Source organism: Podarcis tiliguerta (genome assembly GCF_965153285.1).
Source record: "Podarcis tiliguerta genome assembly, chromosome: 17".
NCBI classification, from domain to species: Eukaryota; Metazoa; Chordata; class Lepidosauria; order Squamata; family Lacertidae; genus Podarcis; species Podarcis tiliguerta.
This window is the reverse complement of record NC_139550.1, coordinates 414,245-435,977: the sequence shown is the minus strand read 5'-3', so window position 1 is coordinate 435,977 and position 21,733 is coordinate 414,245. Positions and strand designations below refer to the sequence as shown.

Here is a 21,733-nt window from a genome sequence, read left to right as displayed (position 1 = left end):
TAATCACTATATCCTCTCCTACTTTCCACAACATTCCCACAGCCTTGACAGCCAAGATGGCGCCTATGCCTCAGCACCCAGTTTTCTTGCCTAGAATGGCCTAAAGCTGGGGTTCAGGAAGCAAAGCAAGAGACAGATTTCGGGTAGGAAGAGTTGCAATGGCCTCACATAAAGCACTGTACCTGGTAAACCTGTGCCAGTTCCAATTCTAGTCTAGCCGACCGTTTAATGAACCCATCCTTAGTGGTGGTGTTCCTTTTGGGAGTTTCAGTTCGGGGCTGAGTGACGGAGTCAGGAAGAGATGCCTCCAGCTCAAGTAATCCTAGGAAAGACAGAATGCAAGCATTGGGGTGGGGGGGAAGCGGAAGTGGAGGAAGAAGAGAGAAACTGGAATTGTGATGGAAGAGAATGACTCACTTTGATCCCATGATCAGGCACGGAGATTACAACAGAGCACATGAAACTGACCTTCCCCAGAACAGAAAGGAGATGAAGTCTGCATGTCCTTTGTAGCTTACATGTGTCCAGGAAAAGGGAAAATGGACTAGAAGATTTCCTTAGCAGGACTGACCTTGATAGGTGTTGAGAAAGGGGTTCTTCACTATGAAACGGTCTGCTCTATTGTCTGGAAAGTAGCCAATTCTTGATAGAGGAGCATAAGGCTGTGAATCAAATTCAGTGTAGTCCCTGATGACATTTCTTTTATCCAGTTTTCTTTCCACATTTTTCCCCTTGGCTATCAGTCTTCGGATTGCTGAAGAAGGAATTTCAGACAAGATGCACATCTAAATGAAAATCTGTATCAGCTTTCCGTAGCTTGGGAAAGCAGACAGTGGTATAGACTTCCTACTCCATTACCATTTCCTTTACCTTTTATATGTTCATGCTGAATTTTTCTAATTTTTTCTTCTTTTTCTTGCATGAGGTTAAACCAGTGAGCATCCAAGCGAGTGACCATCAGTTCGTTGCGGTTCTCTTCCCTTTTCCTCAGCAGAGCCTTTAAGAGTTCTAGTCTAACTTCTTGCAATCTTCAAAAAAAGAATAGGAAAAGAAGAGGGTTCAACAGATCTCAAACACTACGGCCATCCTTATAGAGATCAGGCTTCCTCAACCTCAGCCCTCCAGATGTTTTGAGACTACAATTCCCGTCATCCCTGACCACTGATCCTGCTAGCGAGGGATCATGGGGGTGGTAGGCCAAAAACATCTGGAGGGCCGAGGTTGAGGAAGCCTGATTTAGAGGATTTACCTATAACAAATGTTTCTCTTTTTTTGTTCCAAATATCCAGTGCACATTTTTATCATGCACCTTTTATAATGGCTTGCAGAACCAATGACCCAATAAAATAAATGCAGCCTGCCAGCTATGTATGGTGGCCACTCCCACAAACATTTCCTGCTAATTAAAAAGAAGCAGCTGGTTGTCAAGAGCCTTTGAGGTCTTTTCAAGAGGTGGCAGGCCTGAAATTTAATTTTGGCAAATCAGATATGATGTTTTTTAAGATCCCACTGTGGGAACAGTCTAGGATAATGAGGGTTTTCATATCCTGGTACGCCATACCAAACTTAGGTATCTAGGGTTCATGGTGACAAAAGAATCTAAATACCATATATATATATGGTATATACTATATACCACTGACTATGGCCCAGTTTGGGAACTAATCTCTAGGGACACCTGCACATGGAAGACCATTAACTTATCCATCATGGATATGATGATGATAATGATGATGATGATACTAATAATAATTTATTATTTATACCCCGCCCATCTGGCTGGGTTTTCCCAGCCACTCTGGGCAGCTCCCAACAGAATATTAAAAACATCATAAAACATCAAACATTAAAAACTTCCCTAAACTGGGTTTCCCTCAGATGTCTTCTAAAAGTCAGGTAGTTGTTTATCTCTTTGACATCTGATGGGAGGGCGTTCCACAGAGCGGGCACCACTACCGAGAAGGCCCTCTGCCTGGTACCCTGTAGCTTTGCTTCTTGCAGTGAGGGAACTGCCAGAAGGCCCTCGGCGCTGGACCTCAGTGTTCGGACAGAATGATGTGGGTGGAGACGCTCCTTGAGAGCCAGTGTGGTGTAGTGGTTAAGAGCGGTAGTCTCGTAATCTAGGGAACCGGGTTCACGTCTCCGCTCCTCCACATGCAGCTGCTGGGTGACCTTGGGCTAGTCACACTTCTCTGAAGTCTCTCAGCCCCACTCACCTCACAGAGTGTTTGTTGTGGGGGAGGAAGGGAAAGGAGATTGTGAGCCGCTTTGAGACTCCTTAAAAGGGAGTGAAAGGCGGGATATCAAATCCAAACTCTTCTTCTTCTTCTTCAGGTACACTGGGCCAAGGCCATTTAGGGCTTTAAAGGTCAGCACCAAAACTTTGAATTGTGGTTAAAGCGATGGTCTCCTGAAGTTACTGTTTCTGTTCAGAACCTGTTTTGGTTCCTTGTTTTGAACTTGAGCACCAATTCCTTGGCACCATGGGCCACGAAAGAGGAAGGTAAAAATGGAAGACTTACTCCTCTATTTCTACTTCCCGGAAGGCCCACTCTTTCCTCTCCATCTCCTCCATCATCCTCCGCCGCTTTGCAATCTGTGTCGCGTCGCTGAGCGGGGGGAGCGTGGCCTCCCAGGCGCGTTTTTCTCGGGCTCGTTCAATCACTTCCACTTCTGCCTGGGTTGCCGGAAGGCCCCGTCCTTCAAAGGGCAGGAGACAAGAAGAGGGTATAGCTTATTTTTTACGAATGTGATATAATTTACAAACCACAATGCCAAAACCTGCCTAAACGGAAGTATGAAAAACACATACACTTCCGAGGTGGCCAAAAGCCGGCGTTTTTTAAAAGTGACTAAACTGCAGATGCTCTCATTACAGTAATCATGATAAGACTCAGATTTCTCCTGCAGAACTTGGCCAATGAACTAGAGAGGCTGCTTGGTCATCGCTTGTGCGTAGCTGGGATAACAGAAGATGTGAGCCTCTTTTCTGCTGCTGTAATGTTAATTAAGACAAATGCAATTTGCACTTTCTGCTGCCCTTCTGTACGGCTGCTGCTTTGATAGACTTTGAATCTGGCGCCAGATGAAAACATTTTATTCAGTCAGGCTTTTTAATTAGGCATTAACTCTGGGTTGAAAATTGTTTAATGCTAACTCTGATATAAAGAATGTTGTTGTTCCATAGCTGTCTTTTAGCCACTAGCACAGGCAGGAATAAGAAACCTGAAATTATTAACAAGTTAAAATCAATGTACAATGCAAAAGATCTAGCTTTTTCTGCATTACTAGAACTGCTAAAAACCTGCTGAGCCTAACTGAGGAATTTTCCACCAACTCAAATGCTCTGGTAATAGATCAGGGAACTGGGTCCATTTCGTCTGTGGGAGCAAACCCATCTTCTAACATTCAGAAAATTGTGTCTTTGCTTCATGCAAGTCGGAAAAAGCCCTCCTATAATTATCAGTCCTTTGCTCAACTCACCCCAGGTCAGCGTGACAAGGGTCAAGAGCTCGGGGATGGAACCTGGAGGCACCACATATTCAGGGCTGTAGGGGTCTGTCTGAGCTTCACCATCCCGGTAATCCGTCTGTGTGCCCACATTTCGTGAAATGAGATAAGCCGGCTTGTCCCTGGATTTCACCTTGTCAATGTATGTCTCTGGCCTAAAAAGCAAATGAGAGAAAACAATACATTTCAAAATGTTTTCACCCACCTAAAAGGAAATTAAGGTCATTGTTGTTGTTGTTTTTAAAAAACTGTAATTTTTTTTAAAAATAGACCATCGTTATTGAATTTTTTGTTGTTTTTACAACCAAGCGGTATATAAATTTTATGAAACAAACTATTTTTTTATTGCCTTGTTTATCGCATGTTTATATTACCAATGTACAGCGGTATCTCAGTTTTTGAACGTCTCCGCTGACGAACATTTCGGTTTTCGAACGCCATAAACTGTAAAATTCTTCGGTTTTCGAATATGCCTCAGAAGTCAAACATATTGAGTTTTCTGTACTGAGTTTCGGTTTTTGTACGTTTCGGAACTCAAACCGTCTTCTGGAACGGATTACTTTCGAAAACCGAGGTGCGACTGTACAATGTCCTCAAAAGAATCTTGTGAGGTAGTTTCTCTGAGTTTTCCACAACCTCTTACCCTCCAGATGCTTTTGGGGGGGCCACAACGCTCTTTCAGCCCGCCAGTATGGCCAATGGCTGGAGAAGATGGGCATTGCAGTCCCAAACATCTGGTGAGTATCAGGTTGGGGAAAGCTGGCATGAGAGTATCCAAGTTGCTTGACAGCTAAGCAGAGATTTGAACCCAGGTCTCTATGGTCACAGTCCCGCACTCTCAGCATTGCACTGCACTGACAATCGGTTGAGACCTAAGGTTCTTTTTCTTTGCTATGCAACTTTTACAGTCATAATATAGTCTGAAACTCTCTGGATGTGCCACTGTGGCTTTTCCCGGAAGTGCTACCTGAAACTATAATAGCAAAAACACCCCTCCAGCAGTTAAATGAAGTAAGTGCAACTCCCTTCCACCCCCCAAAATTACCTGAAGTCCCCACCCCACAGAAATTTGCTTCCTAATTTGTCAAGGTATAACTGGGCCTGTGAACTGGGGTGGTATCTGCATGCCTTCCACAGGGTCATTATAGGGATTGGGAAGTCTATGTTTCCCTCCTTATCTTTGCCAATCATTTAGTCAGCCAACCAACCAATGATCAGATAACTCAGAACAGCCAACCCTCTCCTACGGGGGGGGGGGGGGAGAGTTTCTTCCTTCCCCCCCTTTTTTTTTTTTTTACTTTTCAGTACTAGAAACACCAGCTTCTTGAAAAACAATGGGATCACAATGTGAGAACAAACCTAGGCCAGCACATCATTACTTACTTGGACATTGCATAGACAACATTTAGTGGCATCGGCTTATGAAATGGGATGAAAGGTCTGAAAAGAGAGAAAAGTGAGTTTAGGCGAACTCAGGGAAGCAAACAAGCAGAGCATTTCCTCAGTTAGCACAGCTCTCCTAGGCTGTCTGGTCCGTTAACAAGTTTATGATTTAGCTACCTTGCAGCTGTAATGGACACTTTTCAGTCACTATACTCCTATTTAGAGGTACGATATTGCTTAAGATGCCTTTGAGGGCCAATTTGTGGTCCTCCAGGCCTTTCTCTCTCGCCCATGAGACTCTCCCACCCACCCTGAACAAGTCCTGCTCTGTGTCCTCCTGGCCTCAACATGTGAAGCCTCTTTCTTGCCTGGATGGAGGCATGTGGGTGTCTAACATGATATAGATTACAAGAGGTGCTTCTTGTGATTGACAGCCTTCACACACACATAAAACCAAACGATATGATCAAGACACTCCCATGTCTAGGAGTGCCTTGGGAAACTGAAAGACAGAAATGTCCTTTCCACAAATTTTGGTGGAATACTCATTTATTTGGTCATAATAAAAACACGTATTGCAACCGAGTATGATTTGCTCTGTTCAGTTCCCACCGTTCAAAATACTTCCAGCGATTCCTTCCACCAACATCAGGATCTTCATATTCAATTCTTGGAATCTGAAGTGAGGGCTGAGATCTAATTTTTAAAAAAGAAGGTGTGGTAAGAAACTGATATCTCCTGCTAGAACACAATGCATAAATTGGGCACCTGTCTAAGAATCTCCTGGAGGGAGAGTTGTTCCAGACACCCTTGGTTATTATGCAGATCACTTTCAATGGGACTTTTGGCCCAAAGTTGGGATGGAACCTGCCCTGGTCACCCAGAGATGGTAAGAGATGTGTCACAAGATGCACAGAGGAAGTATGACCCTCTTGATTGCCCTGGACTTCTCTGGGCGTGCGAAACACTTTTTAAAAGGCACTACTTCTTTCTAGAGGGACGCGGGTGGTGCTGTGGGTTAAATCACAGAGCCTAGGACTTGCTGATCAGAATGTTGGTGGTTCGAATCCCCATGATGGGGTGAGCTCCCGTTGCTCTGTCCCAGCTCCTGCCAACCTAGCAGTTCCAAAGCACGTCAAAGTGCAAGTAGATAAATAGGTAAAGGTTTACCTTCCGGCGGGAAGGTAAACGGCATTTCCATGTGCTGCTCTGGTTTTGCCAGAAGCGGCTTAGTCATGCTGGGCACATGACCGGGAAAAACTGTCTGTGGACAAACATCGGCTGCCCTTGGCCAGTAAAGCAAGATGAGCACTGCAACCCCAGAGTTGTTCATGACTGGACTTAACTGTCAGGGCTCCTTTATCTTTAAAAAAAAAAAAACTTCTTTCCAGAGGGTAGACTTCAGAAAGCATTGCCGGGAGATTAATGCACAGCCCCTATCGGGACCCATAGAATTCTATCTTTTCCCTCATGCTTTTCACCATTATTCTAGCTGAAATTCTTGGGTAAAGATGCACAGAGATTGAAGCTACGGAACCAACAGTATGCTAGTGACACCTAGTGCCCTCTCACACTTACATCACATTCAGAGAGGCAGCAGAAACACTAAACTTTGTCACTTGTGGCTGAAATGGAAATCAATCCAGGCAAGACTAAAGTGCTGGTATTTAGTGTCCTTCAGTCTTGAAATTAGGGGTGCAGCATGTTATGGGGTTTGACTCCCCGTGAAATAGGGATGGAGAACCTGTGGTTTACCCAATGTTGGACTACAACTCCTATCATCCCTGACCATTGGCTGGAGCTGATGGGACTTGGAGCCCAACAGCCCCTGCCGGTTCCATAGTTCCCCCACACCTGCCCTAAAAGGTTAGGGGTCTGCCCTTGAATCGGCACCAATGATAGAAGCAGGAACAAGCAGTACTTTTTATCGGTTTCAGCAGGTTTGCCAGCTGAAATAGGCCAGACCTCACCAGAGTCATTCTCACTCTTGTTACCTCCGGGTTTGATTATTATAACGCATTCTATGTGGGGCTGCCCTTGAAATCAGTCAGAAACCTCAACCACGGACATATTCCCTCTGGTCTGAAGTTGTTACACTACAAGTCAATGTCATCAGTTTTGGGCTAGACAAAGCAATGATTGGTCTCTCTCAGTATTAGGCAGATTCCTATGTTTCCATTGCTTTAAATATTGCATATCTAGCTTTCTTGGGTTTTTTTTGTCTAAATGAGGCAGGATAAAAAATGAAGCAGGATCCTTAGCAAGGGCTGTCAGGTCTGTGAAACTGGTGAGAAAAGCTTCTGTGCTGCACTACATACATTGCAGTAAAATATACTGTGCATGAAAAGTATAATGTAATATATTATGTCCTCATGTTATATGACCTCAGCTTTGAAATTACACCATTTGGTTATATGTTCATTTGGCCATTTCCTAGAGCCACCATCTGAAAAGTTTTGCTGTACGTGAAGTTTGTGATCATGGCAAAGAGATGGGTAGTCTGACCATCATCAGCACTGAAGTGAATGAGCCACACCAATAAATTAAAGTAAAGTAAAAAATAGTTCTTTGTTTCTGCAGCCATATTTAAGCTGGAATTAGGGCTAAGCTACATTAATGCCAAGGGCTGACCTACTTTGTGGGGAAATGTAACTAAGGCTAAACAGTCGTTTTAAAAAACACTTACAACTCCGGAGGGCCCTTACCTAGCCAGCTTCTGAAGAGCCTCAATGCGCCGTTCTGCCCTGCCTCTCCATCTTCGGTCAATGAACGGGGGAACAGGGTTTATTTCTTCCAATTGCATAGAGTATGGTGGATAGTGAATCAGGTTACTGAACATGGTTTTAAATGCTGGCACTTTCCTCTTTTTTATAGGGAAAAAAGATAGAAAAGGCAAACATTGCAGGTAAATATATGGAGAATAACATCACAAGAGCTAGTATTTGTGTGGAAACATAAATATTGGGAAACAGCCAGGATCTTGAGCTCATCCACTACTGCTGACCACTTGACAGATGGGCAGGGCTGTCTACTTGTCAACCACGGGATGCCAGCTTTAATGGAAAGATTTGAAAGCCCTCCAACTTTGCTTCCAGTTCCTCCTTTGCCTTGAACAAAAAAAGTCCCTTTGCAAATGGGCTTAAATCAAGCAGCCTGACTTCAAATCAAGCAGTGGCTGCAAAGGAAAAATCCCTGGCCTGGTCAGAGCTGCAAAACCTTTTGAATCAAGAAGCTGGTGCTTTTTAAATTAGTGCCTTTTTCTTCTTCCTTTTAGTCACAGCTTTCCTACGCCTAACGTCTTAGATAATTCAAACAGACACAAGGCTGCACTGATGACAGAGGACTTTCCAGGATACAAACAACTTTTTCTGGAATTTCTCTCCCTGGTAACGTATAGTAGAGAAATAAATACATTCACTGCCAAGCCTCACCAATGTGTATCCTCAGAGAATCAACTGCCACTTTTAGGTTTACACTATAAATGACAAAGGAATCTGAAAAGAAATGTTTCACAGTAGCCATGGACAGTTACTGCCTTTATGTAATTATTCCAAAATCTTTCTGTAACAATTTTATATAAAGAGTTATATATTCCCAGTGTCCCTCAGTGTTAGCAGGTTGGCAGCTTTTGCTGGTGCAATTATCTCCTGCCAGCACTGATCAAAAATCTGTGGGCGGGCAAAATGATACACATCAGTACTGGTGTCATGTATAGATAATACCCTGTCTTTAAAGCTGTTTCTCTGCTTATGAAGTATATTTCAAATTTCAGCTCTCAGCAAATGTATTTTTTAATTTTTTAAAAATAATTTTACTAGTTTTTTTACACAAAATTTGACAATACTCAATTCACTTTCAATATAATAATTTCTTGCATTTTGACTTTCCATCCTTACATCTCTATTCCTGTTGTGCTTCTTTATCTGCTGCCATTTATATTCTACTGTATTATACCTTATATTTATCACTGACTTATTCTACTTCCCTTGCCTATTATTCAAATCCTGCTCACAATTGCATTTGGCTATAGTTTTTTCCGAAAAGAACCTCTACTCTTCAACAAAGATCTCATCTTTTTGACCTCTTATTTTTGCTGCCAGCTTCGCCATCTCTGCATAGTCCATTAACTTGAAAAGCCATTCAGCAAATGTATTTTGTATAGAAATATGAGAGTACAGTTCTGCAAGAACCGTTTAAAGGCTGTAACCACCTACCATTTCATCGTGAATCAGATGAGACTGGACTGTTGCTTGTGCGTGGTCTCTCTCACTTGAAAGTGTATATATTGGATCTAAAACACATATAAATACAGTAAATAGAAACATTTTCAGTAACCTTAAGAAGGAATATCAGGCTGAGTGATAACGTATAGGACCTTGACCCTTCCTCCCAGCTATTCTTTCACTTTGCAACTGGTGACTCAGATGAAACATGGCTACCAACGAGACACCAAGACTGACTCAAACTAGCCTTGGCAATGGCAGGGCTCACCTGCAGTCTGGAGAGCGAAGTGCTGACCCATGATTTGCCCTGCGCTTCATGGCAGCCTGTTTTCTTCACCCTTTCCGTGTCACGTCTGCCATGGAAAATGCAGAGGCGTGTACCTTTTAGCCCCTCCTAGTTTCCTTGTGGCACATCTGGCTGGTGGTGGGAACGTTGTTTATAACAGCTGAACCGGGTTAAGCTCTGGGTTTGTTTTATGTGTCACTCCTGGTCAAATTTTTGTTTCGCTTCCCATTGTTTTCCTATTTTTTGAAAGGTGGACTTAGTGTGTCACTTGCTGTGTAAGCACTATGGTGTTTAAGGGCCGGGAAGGGCGGGGGGGAGCTACACATCTAAACAAAAGAAAGTAAGATTGGGGAATATAGTTGGTTTAAGTTCCTTTTTCCAGCAACCACACAGGCAGGGGGAGAGGATCAGATGGGGAGGCCACAATAAAAAGGTGGTGATGCTGTTTACAGCACTCATGTTGGGATGCGTGTGCCCCACAGTTGAAGAAACAGCTGTGAGTGTGGGGAGTACCTTTTCCCATTCTTTGGGCCCCTTAGAAAAATAAACAAACCTGCTATACCTGGAGCTGGTTGTCGAGTGTGCAGCTGAATGGGGCACAGCTGTGGGCAGCCTGCGGAAGTCTAGAGTGAAAGACTAGGGTGATGTCTGCCATGTCCACAAACTCTTCTTGTTGAGAGACTTTCAAGGGTGAGCTGAGAGTTTGTTTGGACCCTGGGTGAGAACCCAGAGGTTGAGAGATGTTTCAGAAGGAAAATAAATTTATATATGTGTGTGTGTGTGTGTGTGTAACTTGGTATTAATGTAACATTTAAAAATGTAATAGTTTGCTTAAGTTTTCTGTTGCTTCAGTTTTTTGTACACCAATTAGAGAAAATTTTAATATATTAAGCAGTATAGAAATTAAATCAATCAATCAAATCAGATGCGCTACCACAATAAAAAAAGGTTGAAAGGAAATATCATAATTTTCCTGCTGATTTGGATGAGGAGCGCTGTTAAAAGGCTGTGATACAAAAAAACAGAAACAGGTAAATAATATTGATTACTGCTTGCATCACCTACATCGGTGAGCGAATGGTAAGAGCTAAATGTCAAAATGTGTCAAAGCGTCAGAAAAACTGGTGGAAATAATAGCTTCCCAAATGACTTTACGGGGGGGGGGGGGCAATAACAGGATAAATATAGGGAAAATAAAATCTCATGCCAACTTGCATTTCCAGGAATCACATTGGGATGCGGAGTAAAATGCCTAAACATAGTAAAACAGGTACATACCGTAGTTACCTGTGTAAATTGACGTTTGCAGCCAACACATTAGAGCAGAGGTGTAAAGGTAGCAAGAAAAAAAACACAAATTCCACTTTGCAGCACTCACCTAGGGCGGCGGGTGGTAGTGGTAAAGACAACGTGATCTAACATGAGTTACAACTATTGATTGAAACATCATTGGTGACGACTTTTTTTTTAAGCTGGAAATGAAGATGATCTCCTGTCTTCTGCACTCACTGGAAGGGAGGGTATAATCCACCTTTATTGCGGCACGCTGTGGTTATGTGTGCCTGTTGTGGGTCGCTGCTCCCTGAAGCACAACTTTGAATATCTTTATGGGTGCGCTTTAGTCTTCATTCTATTCATGTTTAATTGTATTTTCAAATGATTATTCCCCTCCCCCATGTTTTTAGCTGTTCTTATTTTTATCTGTAGGGTAAACTGCTTGGGAGGTCTTGGGAGTCCCTTTCAGGGGGAAAAGCAGGGTATAGAAATAATAGTAACAACTTCCTGTGCTGTCTTTATTGTAAATACCTGTGTTTTTAATGTATTTCCATGTTTAATTGTGGGTTGTTTTTTTAAAAAAATATTGCATCTCTCCCTCCACCCCACGCTCAGTTTTTAGCTCTTCTTCTTTTTATCTGTAAACTGCCTGTGAGTCCCTGTGTCTGGGGGGAAAGCAGGGTATAAAAAATATTATTATTATTAATAATAATAATGCCACTTCCTGTGCTGTATTGTAAATACCTGTGTTTTTAATGTATTTCCATGTTTAATTGTGGGGCTTTTAAAAAAACAAACAAACGATTGCATAGTAATTATCTGTGTTTCCAAGGTATCTCGGTGTTTAATTGTGTGTTCAACGCGATCGCGCCCCCCGCCCCCTGTTTCCAGCTGTTCTTGTGTTTGTCCGTCAGGCGCCCGGAGCGCCGGGGAGGGAAAAGGCGGTCGCGATGCCCTGCGCTCCCCCCCCCCGCCCCGGCGCCTCCCTCGCCGCCCCGGCCCCGCGCAGCTCCCGCCAATCACCGTAGAGGAAGTCGAAGGCCCGGCTGGGCGCCACGGACCGGCGGTAGCGAGCCCCGGGGGGCGCCAGGCCCGCCGCCCGACCCACCGTCACCGAGCGGCTCATCTCGACGCCAACGCCTCCGCCTCGCCGCCGCCCGGCGCTGCTAGGCCCAAGCCGTCTCCATGGCAACGCCGTCCGGCCGGGAGGGGCGTGGCCTCCTCGCACACCTGAAGCCGGAGAGATAGGAAAAGGATAGAGGAGCCCGACTCGGGAGAGAGCGGGGAGGAGCGGGGACAGCAGCCCCGAAATTAAGAGACGCCTGCTTCGTGGGAGGAAAGCGATGACAAAGCTAGGCAGCATCTTCAAAAGCAGAGACATCACCTTGCCAACAAAGGTCCATATAGTAAAAGCCATGGTTTTCCCAGTAGTGATGTATGGAAGTGAGAGCTGGACCATAAAGAAGGCTGATCGCCGAAGAATTGACGCCTTTGAATTATGGTGCTGGAGGAGACTCTTGAGAGTCCCATGGATGGCAAGAAGATCAAACCTCTCCATTTTGAAGGAAATCAGCCCTGAGTGCTCACTGGAAGGACAGATCCTGAAGCTGAGGCTCCAATACTTTGGCCACCTCATGAGAAGAGAAGACTCCCTGGAAAAGACCCTGATGCTGGGAAAGATGGAGGGCACAAGGAGAAGAGGACGACAGAGGACGAGATGGTGGGACAGTGTTCTCGAAGCTACAAACATGAGTCTGACCAAACTGCGGGAGGCAGTGGGAGACAGGAGGGCCTGGCATGCTCTGGTCCAGGGGGTCACAAAGAGACCAACACGACTAAACAACAAATTTTTGTCCCTGCCAGGTCGCTCAACCATTGCTGCTTTGTCCCTTTTTTTTTAGCAGATCAAGATGATCTGGTGGTAGCAAAAACTGCAAGGTTTTTTGGGGAGGGCAATTATTTGATTATTGGTGTAAACCTCAAAATGTATTTTCTATAGTTAAGTTTTTACCTCTGTCTTCAGTACATTTTATTTTGTTTTATTGCTATGGCTAGTGGCTGATGCAAATAAAGATTCTTCGGAAGTGTGGAGTAGCCTATCTCGACCTTAGTGCCCAAGTCGCTGTTGGACTACAACCCCCATCATCCCTGACAGCCGGCCCTTCCTGCTAGGGATGATGGGAGTTGTAGTCCAACAACGTCCTGGGACCCCAAAGTTTGAGAAACGATGCTCTTCTGAGGAAGGATGTGTGTGTGTGCCCTGCCCGGCTTCTCAATAACTTGGGATGCTGATGTGCTGCTTTGCTGCATGCAAATTAAAAGGAGTGCAAAGCTTCTTCACGGAGTCGTGGCAGCAGGCAGATTGACCAATTTTGTATCACGGGTTTGTGGGGTTTTTTCCTGCTCAGCTGTGGGATTAGGGCCTCCTTTGCAACTCTAAGCTTGTGGAACTTCATCCCTAGGGAGACCTGAGTTGCCTGACAGTTCCCCCCCCCTTTTTTTTTTTACAAGGCAGGTAAAGAGATGTTTAGGACATGGGATATACAATGGTACCTCAGGTTAATAACTTAATTAGTTCTGGAGGTCCGTTCTTAACCTGAAACTGTTCTTAACCTGAGGTACCACTTTAGCTAATCGGGCCTCCTGCTGCCGCCGCGCGATTTCTGTTCTCATCCTGAAGCAAAGTTCTTAACCCGAGGTGCTATTTCTGGGTTAGTGGAGTCTGTAACCTGAAGCGTCTGCAACCCGAGATATCACTGTAATGCTTGTATCCATGTGTTGCTTAGTGCATTTGTCTTCCAGTACTGGGTCAGGTCTTGATCGTATCAGAGACACCGCTGCTAATTTCTCTTTGGGTTTTTTCTTTCTCTTTTAGGAGAGGAGAGGGAGGGAAAGGAGTCCAGAATTCCCTTAGCTTTTAAGTCTGCATTTGTTTGCATAGCATCGCCAGCGCGCATGGGACTTCACAGCAGAATCCTGCCTTGCAAGGGTTGGACTAGATGACCCTCGTCGTCCCTTCCACCTCCACAACTCCATGAATCTATGAAGACCAGAGGGCAGGCCACTTCTTCTGAAGAGCTTGCTGTCCCAAATACGGTAACTGTGTCAGAAAGCATTTTGGAGCGTAATACTTTTCTTTTTTTCTTTCTTTTTTGGGGTTTGCTAAATATTGTGCATTATTATTCCATTCAAAACCAACAAACAAACTCGGCTTCTCGCTGACGTTGTTGCCCCTTCGCCTGCCTTCTTTTATCCTTATCTTTTCCCTTTTTTTGGAGTGCGGTACTTTTCCATTCCTGCGTGACATGGCCACTCTTTTTAAAAAAGAAAAATGGGCAAAAAAGGGGTGGATAAAAAACCCAAACCCTTCTTGCAGCTGCAATATTAAATGCGGGATCTGACCCTGAAAAGGTTGAAGCCTGCTGGCTGGCTCAGCCTAGTTCTGTCTCCTCTCCATCCTCCCTTTGGTCCAAACTGCAAAGCAAGGCGATTGTGCTGTCGCGTATTTTTATTTCATTTTCTTTTGCTGCACTAAACCCTCGCGCCCTTCTTTGCGCCGCCTCCTCCCACCTCTATCATTTCGGGTCTTGGTCCGCTCTGTGGCGCGCGCAGGCGCACTCCCACCGACACACACACGCCCCGCCCCCTCGCTGGGCGTCCAATGGCGAGCCGGGTGTGGCGGAAGAGGCGGCGGAAGTGAGTGGGCGGGGAGGCGGCGTCTTTCCTCGACTGGGCCGCCATGTCGACGGTGGCGCCCCGCGACTCCCCGCCTCTCCAGGCCCCCGCGGCGCCGGCGCCGGCCGAGCAGAAGCCTCCGGCCTCCCTCAAGCCCTGCTGCGCCTGCCCGGAGACCAAGCGGGCCCGCGACGCCTGGTGGGTAACGCGGGCCGGAAGGGGGCTTCAGGGGGGCCCTCGGGAGACTCGGGCCGGGCGCCTGGAGCATCCGCGACTCGGGGGCGACGGGGGACCCGGCACCTCATATAGCAAATACTGTATATTTATTATTATTATTACAGTGGTACCTCGGGTTAAGAACGTAATTCGTTCCGGAGGTCCGTTCTTAACCTGAGGTACCACTTTAGCTAATGGGGCCTCCCGCTGCCGCCGTGTGATTTCTGTTCTCATCCTAAAGCAAAGTATGTAACCCGAGGTACCACTGTATTTCTACGCTGCCCATCGGGCTGAGTTTCCCCAGCCACTCTGGGAGGCTCCCCATCAAGTGTTAAAAACAAGACAGCAGAGGAGAGCTGTAGCCCTCCTCCTCCTCCTCCTTCTCCTCCTCCTCCTCCCCAAACGCGTCTGGGCTTCTGGATAATTACATAATTACACACGTGCGAAGTGAGCAGAAGGAAGCGGAGCCAGTGCTGGAAATGGCAGCCTCCCACCCACTTCCTCCTTTTCTCTTGGGGGGACTTGCCATGTGCATTAGTGCCTTGGTGGGAGAATTGTAGAATTGCAGAGTTGGAAGCGACCCAGGACGTGGGTGGCGCTGTGGGTTAAACCACAGAGCCTAGGACTTGCCAATCAGAAGGTCGGTGGTTTGAATCCCCTCCCGTTGCTCGGTCCCTGCTCCTGCCCACCTAGCAGTTTGAAAGCACCTCAAAGTGCTAGTAGATAAATAGGTACCACTCTGGTGGGAAGGTAAACGGCGTTTCCGTGCGCTGCTCTGGTTCGCCAGAAGCGGCTCAGTCATGCTGGCCACATGAACAGGAAGCTGTACACCGGCTCCCTCGGCCAGTAAAGCGAGATGAGCGCCGCAACCCCAGAGTCTTCCGCGACTGGGCCTAACAGTCAGGGGTCCCTTGACCTTGGCTTTTAAGGGACACAGAGGGTACAGAGCTTTCCAAACTTTTCACGTCAGCAAGACACTTTTCTAGACACGCATCTTTTCACAACACAGTAATTCGGTTTTACTAGCAAACTGAGGTCAAACTTGTCATTGAAATTCTACTCGATATCGAGTAGAACAGATTCCAATGTATAGTTAGCAGAGTAAAAACTTAAAACACGTTGCAGGATTCCAAAAAATAGGCCAGAGGCAATTCATATTTCATCCAGCAGATCTTTACTGCTCCTGAAGGCAAATGAGCATAATGGCCACAAATCCAATACATTCAGGATTGGCACTGTTCATAAGAAATCCAGTTGCAGCAGACTTCACTTAAACTTACAAATAACTTGTAACGGGTCTAAACCTTAACACTAAGCATACTATGTACGGAACACCACACCGGAAGGGAAAGAGACAGAGAAAGTGAAACCCAGGCTCCTTCTGGCCCTACTTTTATACAGTATTACCTCGGGTTACATACGCTTCAGGTTACAGACGCTTCAGCTTACAGACTCCACTAACCCAGAAATAGTACCTTGGGTTAAGAACTTTGCTTCAGGACAAGAACAGAAATCGCACGACAGCAGCGGGGGGCCCCATTAGCTAAAGTGGTGCTTCAGGGTAAGAAGAAGAAGAAGAGTTTGGATTTGATATCCCGCCTTTCACTCCCTTTAAGGAGTCTCAAAGCGGCTAACATTCTCCTTTCCCTGTGAGGTGAGTGGGGCTGAGAGACTTCAGAGAAGTGTGACTGGCCCAAGGTCACCCAGCAGCTGCAGGTGGAGGAGCGGAGACACGAACCTGGTTCCCCAGATTACGAGTCCACCGCTCTTAACCACTACACCACACTGGCTCTGTGAACAGTTTCTGTGAAAGAACAGTTTCAGGTTAAGAACGGACCTCCGGAACGAATTATGTACTTAACCCGAGGTACCACTGTAGTCAGCATGGCTTTGACAGAAGAGATAACAGAACCACTTTAAGCTAGCTGTACTTAGCTTCTCGGAAGGAATAATCCAGTTATGAACCTTCTGCTTGTTTCTTTCACACAGAGAAGCTTCCAGAACCCTCTTGAATTAAGTAGAATATGAAAGATCTCTACACATCAGATCAATACTTTCTGCGCTAAGAAATGCAAACTGACAAAACTAACCTCTTTCCAGCCCCGGGTGGAGTGGGGGGGGGGTGCTCACTTGACACACCTACACACTGCAGTTGACGCACGAATGTGTCGCGGCACACAGTTTGGAAAGCTCTGATCTACTCCAACCCCCTGCAGTGCAGGAATATGTAGGTGTCCCATACAGGGATTTCCCATCCCTTATATTTCCATGCTTTCTGAGTAGCTACGGATAATGCTTCAGTGGAAAAACACCTCTGGGGGAAAGGGTTAGGAAGCCTCTTTGACCCCTGTCCTCCTCTCTTCACATCAGAACATCAGCCACTGCATTTTGTAAAACAAAAAAGACAGTTCACATGATTCTTTTTAACCAACAACATGCAGCTTTCCTGTAACCTTCCCAGAAAGGTGATCTGAATGGGATGCAAATTGCAACCATTCATTCCTTTGGAGGAAGGAAGCATAATCTGAAAACGCAGGTGGAGTACAGTTGGCTACTTGTACCAAAGAGTGCCGTCAATTCCAGGCTAGTCTTCCTCAGCGCTGATCAAGTCTGCTACCTAATTTGTGAAATTGCTTAATTGGGGAATTTTGTCTTGCAGCATCATCGAAAAAGGAGAAGAACACTGTGGTGCTCTCATTGAGGCCCACAAGGAGTGCATGAGAGCCTTGGGTTTTAAGATATGAAGAAGATGAAGCACACATCTGAATGTTTGGAAGGTAAATGGATGTCCTCTTGCAACGGTGCCATTTTTCAGGGGAAATGCAGGCTGGTGGCTGTCAAGGTAACATTGCTACAGCAGTTTAACCCCTGGGGGGGGGGGGGGAATTGCAGCTCTTCAGAACCCGACCTACTTAATTCAACCATGGTGTGTGGATTTGCAGTTCTTTACCACTGCATTTGTGACTGACTGTTGTGTGGAAGATGGAGATTGTTGTGTGATGTCAAGGACATCAGCTGGTTAGAGCTTGTGATATCTACAACACTTCTGTAGGTCTACTCCCCCTTTAAATTTTGTAATATGCTGTGACACTGCTTTTTTGAGAGCCAGTGTGGTGTAGTGGTTGAGAGCGGTAGTCTTGTAATCTGGGGAACCGGGTTCGCGTCTCCGCTCCTCCACCTGCAGCTGCTGGGTGACCTTGGGCCAGTCACACTTCCTTGAAGTCTCTCAGCCTCACTCACCTCACAGGGAAAGGAGATTGTTAGCCACTTTGAGACTCCTTAAAGGGAGTGAAAGGCGGGATATCAAATCCAAACTCTTCTTCTTCTTCTTCTTTTTTAAAAAGTTTTTATAGAGTCTCAGAACTTTGTTCTACCACTGCAGCATTAAACTAAATGCAGTGTTTCAACACTACACTGAAACCATGAGGTTTCTCCGGAGAATGATCATAATGATGACAAACCAGGGTGGATTTCTGGCTAGGGTGTTGGACCTAGTAGACGAGGGTTCAGATCCATGCTCAACCATATGAAGCTTGCTGGGTGACTTTGGGCCAGTCGCTTTTTCTCTGCCCAGCCTACCTCACAAGGCTGTTGTGAGGATAAAATGGAGAGGGGGAGAAGTGTCTGTGCCACTTTTGAGCTCTTTGAATGTGGTACGGTAAAGGTAAAGGGACCCCTGACCATTAGGTGCAGTCGTGGCCGACTCTGGGGTTGCGGCGCTCATCTCGTTTTATTGGCCGAGGGAGCTGGCGTACAGCTTCCGGGTCATGTGGCCAGCATGACTAAGCCGCTTCTGGCGAACCAGAGCAGTGCACGGAAAGTACCTATTTATCTACTTGCACTTTGACTTGCTTTCGAACTGCTAGGTTGGCAGGAGCAGGGACCGAGCAACGGGAGCTCACCCTATCGCGGGGATTCGAACCAACAACCTTCTGATCGGCAAGCCCTAGGCTCTGTATTTTAACCCACAGTGCCACCCGCGTCCCACTTGAATGTGGTATATGAATGTAATAATAAAACAAACGAGGGGTCATTACCATGATAATACCTTTTAACATAGTAAACTTGCCCTTGCAGATTTAGGCTTGTAAAGAATTTAAAACAGGAAGTTTGGAGTAAATAAACTTCCTTTTATAGTGTATTGTTTGAACACCAAAACATGATGAGAGAGGCCTTTCATAAGTACTGTGAATATACTTTACCAAACACCTTAAAAATTGTTGGGCAAAAATGTCAATTTGTCTACTTTGTATGCCTGACAAAAGCAAGCGTTGGATGACTGATGCTTTTAGATTTGTAACATGCCAGGAGGTAGATTTTGTTACATGTAAGAGAAATTTAGCACTGGAACAAGTTGCAGACTCTCCTTCCTTGGATAGGCTTCTGCCAGGTATGCTTTGGGTACAAACATTCTGTCAAAAGTTTGAAGTATATGGTCCATTGTGTTAACCTTCCAAGTCCAGTAAGTCTTCAAAGTCACTGTGGTTAAGTAAAACCGCCAGTTCTGTGGTGGCAGGTAGTGGTGATGATGGTAGACGTAAAATAACTACAAATAAGGCATAATTAATCCTTGGTATGTTTTACTTGCAGGTACTGCTTTCACAGCTAACTTTCCAACATAAGTTTTAGAGGAACATCATTGCTAATAGATGAGATATATAGCTAAAACTGCTTCTTATTGTACCTTTTCTCCCTTTTCCCTCTAGGTGATTTGCTGTTGAAATATTAGTTTGGGGACTTTACTCTTCATGGCTGCTTGAACACGGGTGTTTTATTTATCAGAAGATGAATTTATTGGGGAAAAATACGATGGATTCTACAATCAGAGGAGTGTGTTGAGTTACAGTCTTCTTCCACGGCTGGATCCTGCCTAAGTGATAAAATGAGAGATTCTCCTGAATAAACGTTTTAACACTCTCCTTTGAGCACAACAAAACTGGCTCCTGTATGATGCAGTTGTATCTGGGAAACTATGTCACCACCCTCCCATGTATTCACTGGAATTAAATATGCTAAATCAATAAAAACAAAGTTGGCTGAATTCAGAGGTGCTGCTGGATTGGGCAAGGATGTGGCACATACTCAAGTCTCCATTGCAATCTGCCAAGCTCCTTTTTCAGCAGAGGTCAAAATCAATTTGTAGATTTGCTCTATGTAGGCTGCATGGCTACCCAGCTTGGTAGATGGACATAATAATATTTTGTGTGTGAAAAATATAATTCATGGGTTCCAGCATTGTGTAACTTACCTCTCTTGAGAAGGGGCTGCTGTAGTAAATCCATAGCAAAGCTGCACAAATGTCAACTGAGTAGTTGGGTGGTGAAGCTGGGCTGGTTGGTTGGTTTCCTTTTATTTGTTAGATTTCTATTTAATCTTTCTGTCAGGGCTTTCAGGGTAAGATGCAAAGCTTTCCAAGTGACCTTATATTGAAGTTCAGGACAGGTCCTGGCCTGTGTCAAGTTTGTGGATGGAATTATTTTGTTAATAAATAAAAAAAATGAAAGCTGCCTCTGACACCTTCAGACTCTGATGCATGTAAAACAGAAAAAAAGACATTTGAAGACATTCCAGTTCTTGTAAATTTCAGAGAATACTAGTCTGCTGAATATTACTGAATCAGAATTAGCTCAGTGTAACACTTGTTTTTCAGCTGCATGATGGAGTTCAGTTTTCAGTGGAATCGCATCCACTGGCAGTGTTGCTTGAGCAAAATGTGCTCCTACATGTTGAGACGCCAGATTTCTATTGGTCTCTCGTCACCTCCCCCACCCCCCTTTGCAGTGTCCTTTTCATATCCTATTATATCTGTAGGGTCCCTCAGGAACAGCTTTGGGGTGGTGCATGGGCGTTAAAAATCAGTAGGGGGGGTTCACTAAAAATCTGGTACCCAACTTGTAAGAGGAAAACTATTTTTTGCTCATCCAAAGCCACCATGGATACAACCAGTGTTGTTTTTTTTCTCTAAAAATGTTTAGGGGTACTCTCATTTCCACTCAAGAAAATCACCATTTTATAGTTCAAATTGGGAACAATAAATACAGTCAATGGACAAAAGTACAAAGATTCACAAAATGTTTAGGGGTACGCATAGCCCTGTGTCCCCCCAGGAAAAAACCACTGGACACAACTGCTGACTTCTGCATTCTGATATGTTTTCTGTATTCTCCACTAGTATTTTTCCTTGAAGGCTGATAATAAATTAGAATTTCTAACTCTCACACAAAGGCCTTATGTATGGAATTCCTAAATTCTGAAATTAGAATAAATTATTAGGACAATCTTATATTTATTTTGGTGCTGGAGGAGACTCTTGAGAGTCCCACGGACTGCAAGAAGATCAAACCTCTCCATTCTGAAGGAAATCAGCCCTGAGTGCTCACTGGAAGGACAGATCCTGAAGCTGAGGCTCCAAGACTTTGGCCACCTCATGAGAAGAGAAGACTCCCTGGAAAAGACCCTGATGTTGGGAAAGATGGAGGGCACAAGGAGAAGGGGACGACAGAGGACGAGATGGTGGCACAGTGTTCTCGAAGCTGCCAGCATGAGTTTGACCAAACTGCGGGAGGCAGTGGAAGACAGGAGGGCCTGGCGTGCTCTGGTCCAGGGGGTCACGAAGAGTCGGACACGACTAAATGACTAAACAAGAATATTTAATGGCTGAAGGCTTGGATAAGGACAAATGTTTGCCTGGAGCCTAAAGACATTTAATGATGGCGCCAGGCGAGCCTTGAGAGAGCCACCACAGAAAAGGCCTGTTCTCCTGTCACCCGTCGGTTCATGTGGGAAGAGGTTTGTCCTTCAGGTCTTGTCTTGAGTCATGGAAGGCTTCGTTGGTCAGCACTAGCACTTTGAATTGGGCCCTGCGTACCTGTTCCCAAGGAGGCCAGGCAAGATTAAACACACTTCAGATGTTCTGAGAATATTGAGATCTTTGCATCCAAAACTTACTTTGGATAACTTAAATCTGCAAGGACATGTTATCTTGCAGCATGTGAGGTGTCTTTTGTCCCTCTTGATGAAAGGGTCAACCTGATATTTTGTATTCGGTGACACAAAACGATATTCTTTAAGGTGTGCACCAACCATAATTTCTTTAGGACATTGTTTTGCATTTCAAACTCTTAAAACTCCAATCCTTGCATACTGCCACTTGTTTTCAAGGAAG

At 45.1% G+C, this 21,733-nt stretch overlaps 2 protein-coding genes across 2 annotated transcripts in view; one reads left to right on the top strand and one right to left on the bottom strand.

Annotated features, from left to right (window-relative positions):
* CFAP91 (cilia and flagella associated protein 91) overlaps window positions 1–11,868 on the bottom strand; it is a 31,333-nt gene extending 19,465 nt beyond the window's left edge. The window contains exons 1-10 of the mRNA XM_083419818.1: window positions 11,701–11,868; window positions 9,108–9,184; window positions 7,599–7,756; window positions 5,506–5,589; window positions 4,894–4,950; window positions 3,484–3,665; window positions 2,523–2,700; window positions 871–1,028; window positions 572–754; window positions 183–322 (exon numbers count right to left, since the gene is read on the bottom strand). Coding sequence (XP_083275944.1) covers window positions 183–322; window positions 572–754; window positions 871–1,028; window positions 2,523–2,700; window positions 3,484–3,665; window positions 4,894–4,950; window positions 5,506–5,589; window positions 7,599–7,756; window positions 9,108–9,184; window positions 11,701–11,803 — 1,320 coding nt within the window. The 5' untranslated portion in view covers window positions 11,804–11,868. The remainder of the gene's footprint in view (window positions 1–182; window positions 323–571; window positions 755–870; window positions 1,029–2,522; window positions 2,701–3,483; window positions 3,666–4,893; window positions 4,951–5,505; window positions 5,590–7,598; window positions 7,757–9,107; window positions 9,185–11,700) is intronic.
* A 2,547-nt stretch (window positions 11,869–14,415) lies between these two features.
* On the top strand, window positions 14,416–19,613 carry COX17 (cytochrome c oxidase copper chaperone COX17). The gene is made up of 3 exons (XM_083420915.1): window positions 14,416–14,550; window positions 17,228–17,345; window positions 19,275–19,613. Exons 1-2 carry the CDS (start codon window positions 14,417–14,419, stop codon window positions 17,310–17,312), a joined length of 219 nt encoding a protein of 72 aa, XP_083277041.1. The 5' UTR covers window position 14,416; the 3' UTR covers window positions 17,313–17,345; window positions 19,275–19,613.
* Window positions 19,614–21,733: the final 2,120 nt, after the last annotated feature.

Coding starts and splice junctions, on each gene's coding strand:
- COX17 (XM_083420915.1), top strand. CDS start 14,417: ATGTCGACGGTGGCGCCCCGCGACTCCCCGCCTCTCCAGGCCCCCGCG. Junction 14,551..17,227: donor AAGCGGGCCCGCGACGCCTG/GTGGGTAACGCG, acceptor TTTGTCTTGCAG/CATCATCGAAAAAGGAGAAG.